Genomic DNA, 9,446 nt, shown 5'->3' with positions numbered 1-9,446 from the left:
TGAGAGTAAAGTCGTTAAAATGAGTCAGCAGTAATAACTGCTTGTACAAGAAACCTATGATGTCACCTAAACCTCTAATTTCACGGGTAGCTGTTCTACATAAATCGCAAATGTAGAAGCTCCGAACCATCGCAGCATTTCACAAACGCATGGTATAATCACCCAAAGCCGACCATAGATTATGATCCGGGATGACAGTTTGTGTTATGTCGGAAAGGTTATTTGCTTAAGAAGAGATGACGAATTAATCCCAGATGCGAGCAGCCAATACACGTGATTTTCTTTCTAATTCGTATATGCTATCTTTACATCACGCACGTTTTTCGCGTCCTGATGCCGATTCGCGTCTGCGATTCCTCTGGCGCAAGCTGCTGACCATGTTAAGGCATCGGGAACTCCACATAACCACGATTTCAAAGCCCCATTACAGGGTAGTCTCGCCAAGATCATCGTCGCGGTGAAAGTAGGAATTACCAATGGGCTAGCTTTCATGAGCGCGATGGATTCTTTCACTGTTCCCTACCAGGCCATCCATGCACCTTTTCGCCCTCTCGATGTGCATTCAATCTCATGACCTCTTCAAGCACTTTCGCTCGCACCACGCTACTCAACGACTGAAGGTAGGGACACATATCCGCGAGCACTTCTCGGCCTTGCCATCATCGTTGTTCAATCTTGATTAACTTCACTCCCGCTGTTGCGTATGAGCTGCCCGCCACAAGGCAAGTACTCTTTGCCATAAATCAGCTTATTAACGTCGCACATGGTAGTTTGCTACTCGTAGGAAGGTAAGAATTGGCCACGTCGCGCTAGCATTGGACGTGAATGCTTACCTCGAACAGAATTGAATACCTCACCAGCACATTGGAGACTCACCCCATCATCAGCTGTCAAACTGAGAATTCAACTCAACTGCTTTGGTTCAGGCTGGCATATGTCGTGTCCGTGCTTTACCGATTTACGCTACGAGCAGGAGATGCAGACTCCTCTGGCCTCAGCTCACGTCTCCTTCCGTCAAGGTAACTCGTCAAGCATGAGCTCATCGAGCACTACCTTGGTAAGGCCAATCAGCTCGCCAAGTACCCTCCAGAGGCATCGTCGCCCCCGCAAAACATACTCATTATGGTGGAAAATTATGAGAAGAAGTAGGTCTCGGAATCTACTACCGGTGCAGCTATCGAGTTCGTGCTAAGTAGGCTTTATAGAGGCTCGAGTGGCATCCTTTTTAGATAGCAGGTCCGGCCGTAGGACTGCTCAGTACGTTGAAAATGTAGAAGAGAGCAGCAAAGACGATGACAGCCACAACAACAGCAATGGTACAGACGGCAGTAGTAGTGCAGTGATTGGCCAGGGATGGGGAGGTGATCTGAAGAAGTACAGTGGTACAGAAAACACCGACAAGGAAAGGTGCTCAATTTCAAGCGCAGACATTGAGGGAGATGCCGGCAAAACCGCCCCAACTCATGAGCTGACCGCTGCCAACCTTCTCCTTCTTAACAACTCAATGAGTAAGCAACACCAGGTGCATGATGCATTCGTCTAATAATTTCACAGGCCATCACTCCGAAACTGCTGTCTACAACAAGAGTTCAAGCATCCAAGTCGACATGGACCTCACTTTAGCCTCCTCTACTAAAGCTGATTCAGTATTCGCAGTCATGAAAGCAACGTTGAAGCTCCGCCATGTATGAAGTGCCGGAGATGCGCCACATTTGAGCTGCTTGTTGAGCTCGGCTTGAGAAAGCTTGATCTCCCGTGTCGCTTTTCTTGAAAGCTACGCTGGGTCGACTATATGGAGCATCATCTGACTACCTTCTGCGTTGGAGTAGAGGTATGGTTTTCCGCTCAGACTTCTACGATTTCTGGCCTTGGAAGATGCGGCGACGATAAAATGGCACGTTGGATCGATGAAAGGGATTCCTATGTGGGATTGCCTCATAGTGATGAAGAGTAGATGACCATTGCAAACCCAGGACATAATTTCACAATTCAAAAATCGAGCACATACCGCTTTGCTACGCAGTGAGTTTATGATAATGTTTTTGGACCCACGGCATAGACTGTCCTGTCCGAACCAGTTATCCCCTCATGCCACTCCTCTATGCACCTGCTTCTAGTAACGTGCCACTCCTATGAGCGCCATCGCCTATTCTCCGACTGAAGATAAGCTCGGAGACACAAATATGAGGAAGGCGGGTGCATAAGTTCGACACGTTATGTGCGAGATGGTGGGCGGAGAGCAATGGGGTGAGAGGGATGCTCATTGAGCGAGGGGGACGCCGAACGGCTGGTCCAAGCGCCCGTGCCAGATGCTCCAGCCTCGGAACGTCAACACGATCCAACAACACGACACGATAACCACGACGACCAGCATCTCCACAAGGACGCGGATCATCACCCTCTGCATGATTCGTAAGCGCGCTCACTCCGAGGACTCTCACGCCGACTGTCTGCCCGCGCCCGCGCCAAAGAGGCAGAAGCCGGCGGTCCTCCCTCACACCCCCGAGACGCTCGCCGACTCGCACTCCAGCCCAGCGCAACCCAAAGCCAGCCCTTCGTCGCCCCACGCCAGTCCATCCCTGCCGCACGCGCCCCTCACGCACGAGAACCTCCGAAAGTGGGAGCAGTCGATCGCCTCATCCACCCAGCCGAAGTCGCGTCCGCCCATGACAGGCTCGACAACGTCAGACGGTGGGAGCAGCACCACCGTCGACGAACGCGCCAAGCTCGAGGCTTACGGCATCTTCCCCACGTCCGACGCCGCCCTGCCACCGCTGCTCGACACACACGTGATAGACGTCATCCGGCGGGCGCGAGACGGGCCGCTCTCGCCCGCTGCGAGACTCGTCGCGCGCAACCAGAAACGAGCACAGGCTGCAAACGAGGCCACGGGCATCTCCTACCTGGCGCCTCACCTGCTCTTCCTGGGAGAGGCAGACGATGGCGAGCCGTACGTCCACCGTGTCAAGAACTGCAACCTGAACCGCCAGTTTCTGCCCTCCGCGCCCGACGCCTTCATCCACGCCCAGGTCGGCAAGCTCAGCCAGCCACAGCCAGACGACGCCATCGGCTACATTCCCGTCCATGTCGCCGCGTCCAGCGACGTCACAAACTGCCCTCTGACACGTGACGAGGAGGCTGTCATCATGCGCGACCTGCTCACTCCCGACCTGCACTTTCCCTTCCTCACCTGCCAGTGGAAGAGCGCCAAGGGACGCGACAAGCACTGGCACGCCATGCATCAGAGTGCTCGAGACGGCGCAGCCATCATTAACCATCTGCACGCCTTTTACACCGAAGCTGGCATCTCTCCATCCGTCGTCGACACATGTCACTTCTCCCTTACGTGCGACTTCGAGTCGGCGTATCTGTTCGTGCATTGGCGGGAGGACGACCAAGCCAAATCGCCAACTTACCACATGAAGAAGATCGAGCAGTCGTTCCTGCGCGACCTGCACGACCCCAACAATCCTACCATGGTCTGCTTGCGAGGTCGGCTGCGCAACATCCTCGACTTCGCGCTAGGACCTCGCCTCGATCGCATCAAAGCGACTATCCCAATACTCAAGGCCGTCAAGGCGCAGAAGCGCGCTCGTGTCTCGCCTACGCGCAGAATGTCCAAGATGTCTCACACCACCGCGTCTGACCAGGGATATGGTGGGAGTATCAATCTGTTTACAGGTACGCCTAGTCTGCCGCCACCGAGCCCAACAACCTCGCCTGATCCGAAAAGGCGCCGGTGTTGAGAATAGGCGTGCAGATGTTGGGGGTCGGCCTAAACTAATATAGCTCAGAGAATAAAGCAAGCGAATCCAGCTGGGGATGAGTAGATGCAGGATAGATTTTGAACAGGAAATCGCGCCTTGTAGGCATAAAAATAAGCACAAGAATTGATAAGATTAATATAACTATCTACAGTAACAATAAAATCTTTTAAGACTTACATTTTCTCTAAAATTATATTATAAGCTCTTAATACTAACTATTATTAACTGTAAGACTTAATCTACTAAAGTATAGTTATAAAAATTAACTTATTACTTTTCTATCTAAAGAAATATTTCTTATAATAGGACTCTTAACTAGAGTCTATGTAGTAAAAGTTAATAGTTACTTATAATTTTTTAAGATAAGAGAACTATAAACAGGTTATTAAGATGTAGAATTATTTTAGGTTTATAGTATATTTATACTTATAGTATAAGAAGATAGATATAAAATAGTAAGAATTAATATAGTAACTAAGTATAGAAGCTAAAACTAAGCCCTTTATTATATAGTAAAGATTAGTATAAGTATATAGTAATAGTTATAAGAAACTTATTAGCTATTTCTTAATAACTAGCTACTTATATACTAATCTAGATATATAAGAACTTAGGCAGTAATTTAAGATATAGAATAAATAATTATTAATAAGGAGATTAGATAAATTCTAGAGGTATAAGCCTTAAAGCTTAATAAGAACTATTTTTAAAACCTTTTAGGCCTAATACCTTAAACTTAAAAGTCTACTAGTAGAAAACTATTAAAAGTATAGATAAAGGTTTCTATAATAGAGCTTTTTTCTAATATATTTTATTTTAAGGTAATAGGATTTTTAAAGAAAATTAGTAAGTAATTCTTATTTTCTATAAATACTTTAAAAAAACTTTCTATAAACTCTTATAAAATAGATTAAGTTTATAAAAGAAAATAGTTATAAATAATATCTTTTGTTAAGCTAGATTTAAAACTTAGGTTAAAAGCTAACTAAATTAGGCTTATATAACTTTTATTATATCTTAAACCTATTAATATTATAGTTACTTTATTATAAGAATCTTTTTATTCTTAATAAACAATTATAGACACTACTATACGTTTAAAAATATTTATTAAAGAGTATAGTAAATTAATTTAAAGATTTACACTTAGTAGATTTATATTTTAAAATCTACTCTTTTAAAATTTTTAAAACTTTAATAATTGTTTTCTATACTTTAAACTTTTATACCTCTATATTAGAAGCTATATAATATATAATTTTAAGAAGTAAGAAGTTTAATTATAAGTTTTCTTTTTATTATTAAGTAGTTATTTTGTTTTTGTAATTATTAGTGTTTTTATTAACTTCTAGTACTATCTATACTATAGATAATATCTACTAATATATAACGTAATTATTAGGATCTTATTAATCTATTTTAATAATATATTTTATTCTATTACGTAGATCTTTACTTACTATATTTACTAAACTTTAATAATTTTAAAACTTTTAACTTTTTATTTTTATTACTATAACTATTTCTATGTATAATATAATTTATATTACTATTAGTAATATTACTGTTGTTCTATAACCTAGATTTATTATACTATTATATTAACTCTAAAGGTTAGAAAATAAGGTGTTTAACCTTCTAGAATACTTTTATAATTTCCTATTTTCTAGAAGGTATACCTAAGATTAATAGAAGCTTATGTTAAAAAGATTTTAATTCTAAGAGAAGTAGTATTTTAATACTAATAAATAAAAATATAATTTAAATAAGAAAGCTTAATATTAAATATTCTTTATTAGTTTTTAATAGTAAATAAGAGATATAAATTTCTAACTTTTAGAAGCTAAACTCTAAGTCTATTTTTAACTTAATAAAACATAAGAAGATTAGTATTTTAGTAATATAAAGTATTTTAATTATACTAACCAGGACTTACTACTTTCTTATGTAATTTAGTTAGGTCTTTAGGCGTTTAATAAGAGAAGACTAAAGTACTATACTAATACTAATAACTATTTTCTTTTTTTTTCTGTATTATACTACACAATATTGTGTTAAAAGTATTAGTCTATACTAATAAAGAAACGTTTTTTAATATATAGAGAATTATAATACTAAAGAAACGTGAAAAAAAATTTAACTTAATAGATAAATAGAATAGTTTAAATCTATTAGTTAAGGTAAGAATTCTTTATATTAAGGCTTATTAACCTAAGTTACTTTTAAATATTTATCTTTTTAGAGTAATAAGTTTATTAGAAAGTATATCTAAGCTAACTATAGGTTCTACTATATAGCTAATCTATAGAATAGAGTTAAATATATTATGTTATTAATATATTTCTAAGATACGTATACCTGTTTATTTTAAATTATTTCTAATAATTTCTAAATTTCAACCTAGTTATAGAATTTTACTTAGTATTACTACTACAATTACTATTTCTAATACTATTACTGTATCTTTAATAGTTATATTCTAGACTACTTATAGTACTTAAAGGTACTATACCTACTAAATTACCTATTCTAATATTATCTTTTAGTTATAATACTTAAATAAAAAGCTTACCTATAGTAGAACTTTTTAAGAGTTAGAGAAGTATTATTATATAACTTAGAAGGTAACTAGTTAGAGTTAAAAAAAAAGGTAATTAAAATTCTTTATTAACTTTATTAGCCTATATAAAAAAGTAGTTAAACTTTAAATTTTTAATTATTTACTTTATACTTTTACTTTAGGTATATAAACTACTAACTATGTAGATTCTTTTTATTAAACTTTTTACTCTTAGATTTAGTAATACTTTCTAATCTGCTTATTATCTAGTTAGTTAATTAAGAATCTTACTATTATTCTAGGTTTATAGTGTATTTATACTTCTAATAGTAAATACTAGTTAAAGTATATAGTAATAGTAATAGAAAGCTAATAAAATTTCTATTTCTTTTATTAACTAGCTGCTTAATATATTAGTATAGATATATATTAAAAGCCTAGGTAGCTATTAGTTAAAGTTTAGTTTAGTTTTAAACCTAAGGTTAATTTATAAACTATAGCTAGGTAGTAAAAACCTTTTAATTAACTAGTAATTCTAAATATATAACTAAAGTATCTTTAAAGAAACTAGAGGTAATAATAATATATATAGGTCAGCTAGTATATAAATAATTTATATACCTTAAAAGTTAAGATCTTTATTTATTTATTTATTAATTTTATTTATTTAATTCTATTCTTCTTTATAGCTAAAACTATACCTAATTAAAAATATTATATTATTAGTAAAGCCTAGGAGTTATTATACTATATTTTATAGTAAACTAAAAGATAAAGAAATAAAGTAAGTAATTACTAGTACTAGTATAGGACTTTAGAAATCTATAGTAACATTTCTAAAGACCTAGTTAAGTAGTAAAAGGAAATGAAAATAATTACTTAGTATAATAGTAATATTCTGCTTTAAGAACTTAAATATTAAGTAATACCTTATACTTACTAAAAGACTTAAGGTAAAGCTTTTTAAAGTTAAGTTTTAGCTTCTTTTAATATAAGTTTATAAGGCTAATAACGCTTTTTTTAATACTTAACTTTTTTAACTTAATAGGCTTACTACTAAGAAGTATATAGCAACTATTTTAACTAGAAAATATAAAGTATTTTAAGTAAGCTTTTATAGATTCTAGGTATACTATCTAAAAATAGAAACTTCTAAAAGTAAGTTAGAAGGTATAAAACCTTACTATAAAACTATAAATAAATATAGAAAAAGAATAAAGCTAGTTTATCTTATTAAAAGGTAGAAGTAATAGTAATAGTAATAGTAATAGTAATAAAAAGTAGAGGGCTAATAATATAGAAAGTTTATAACTAGTTCAAACTTTAGCTACTATAGGTAGTATTAATATACAGTAAGAACTTATAAGTAATTAAAACGTATATATAACTAAAATAGAATAGTAACGTAATATATAAACCTTTAACTTCTAGGGATTAGAATCTTAAAATAAATAAGTAATATACTAAATAAGTATAACAAATATTATATAGCAGTCTATATATCTATAAAATATAAGAATATATAGTACTTAAATATCTAGGCTGTAGTAATTATACTAGACTTAAAGTCTATTATCTTAGTTAATGTAAGATAAAATCTAAAATAGGCTAATAAAAAAGTTTTAAATCTTTAAAACCTAAATTACAAAAAATCTTATTATACTAGTTAAATATATACTTACTATTAATACCTATTTACTCCCTTAGGTAATTAAGTTTAAGTTTTAAAAGTATAAATTAAAAAAAGAATCTTTCTATTTTTATAATAGTTTATATTTTATAATAAAAATAAACCTTCTTAAATACTTAGGCTTCTAAAAAAATAGATCTATATTAGTTTTAAAAAGAGTTTGTTCTTATAATAAAGTTAATTAGTTCTTTTTTACTATTACTTTATACTGTTACTAATACTTTCTATCTAAAAAAGAGCTAGGTATTAGCTTCTATATTGAGTTATAATACTTTATATATAATAAGTATTAGTAAAACTATTTAAAATAGTATTTTTAAGTAGATTAACTATCCCTTAGTAGTATTTTCCTTAATATACTAGTATAGATATATACTTAGTAGTCTAGGTAGCTCTTAGTTTAAGTTTAGTTTAGTTAGATACTCTATATTATACTATAATCTAAAGCTAGCTTTTAAGAACTCTTTTATTAATAAGTAATTTTAAATATATAACTAGAGTAGCTTTAGTAAGAGTAGAGGTTATATTAGTTTCTATAACTAAGCTAGTATTTATATATTCTTTATATATTAGAAGTTTAATCTTTAATATATCTATTTTTTTTTCTCTTATAACTATAATTATAGCTAACTAATAATATAACTCTATTAGTATAGCCTAGAAGTTTCTACGCTGTATCTTATAGTTAGCTAATTTCTAGAGGACAAGGATTAATATATAATCTTATTATTATGTTTTTATATATGTGTCTTGATTATTTATTAGTCTTTAATTTAAAAGTTTAACCTAGTTGTAACTTTCTACTCTCTATTACTATTACTATTACTATTACTATTACTATTACTACTACTTTTAGCTTTTTCCTTATTCTATATTAATTATAAAAGACAGCCTTATAGTATAGTATTACACTGTCTAGATTACTACTATAATTCTTTTTTTCTAGGCAGTGTACCTAGAATCTAAAAAGCTTACTTAAAGCAGACTTTATTTTTAGTTAAAGTAGTATTATTACGCTACTTAGTAGTAAGTTATTAAGTTAAAAGTAATAGGTATTATAGAAAACTTTATTAGTTTTATAAATTTATATATAAAAAAAGCTAAACTTTAACTTTATAAAGCTATACCTTAAGTCTTTTATTAACTTTAAAGTACTATAAAATATATTTTTTTTTTAAGTAAAAGGTATTACTATTATACTAAGTAATACCTTTTATTTTTTTTATTACATAACTAGGTCCTTAGAGATTTTGTTTAAAAGATTTAAGGTACTATACTAGTACTAGTAGTTACGTATATTAATTCTTTAATTATTAGTTTACTTTAAGATATAGCATAGAAACTCCTAGGCTATACTAACAAGATTATATTATTAATTAGGTATAATATTAGTAGTAAAGAAAGATAAAATAATATAGAAAGATAAATT

The 9,446-nt window shown here is 33.4% G+C and overlaps 2 protein-coding genes across 2 annotated transcripts; both read left to right on the top strand.

The window, feature by feature from the left end:
* Window positions 1-533: 533 nt before the first annotated feature.
* On the top strand, window positions 534-1,691 carry P153DRAFT_391277 (uncharacterized protein; the record flags this gene model as incomplete). Its single annotated transcript, XM_033671036.1, has 4 exons — window positions 534-620; window positions 1,033-1,145; window positions 1,237-1,508; window positions 1,555-1,691. 4 exons carry the CDS (start codon window positions 534-536, stop codon window positions 1,689-1,691), a joined length of 609 nt encoding a protein of 202 aa, XP_033518074.1.
* A 661-nt stretch (window positions 1,692-2,352) lies between these two features.
* On the top strand, window positions 2,353-3,936 carry P153DRAFT_371493 (uncharacterized protein). The gene has a single exon (XM_033669273.1). The coding sequence runs from the start codon at window positions 2,406-2,408 to the stop codon at window positions 3,744-3,746; it is 1,341 nt and encodes a 446-aa protein (XP_033518073.1). The 5' UTR covers window positions 2,353-2,405; the 3' UTR covers window positions 3,747-3,936.
* The last annotated feature ends 5,510 nt before the right edge of the window (window positions 3,937-9,446 follow it).

This window comes from Dothidotthia symphoricarpi (genome assembly GCF_010015815.1).
Source record: "Dothidotthia symphoricarpi CBS 119687 unplaced genomic scaffold P153scaffold_27, whole genome shotgun sequence".
Taxonomy (NCBI): Eukaryota; Fungi; Ascomycota; class Dothideomycetes; order Pleosporales; family Dothidotthiaceae; genus Dothidotthia; species Dothidotthia symphoricarpi.
This window is presented reverse-complemented; position numbering and strand designations above follow the sequence as displayed.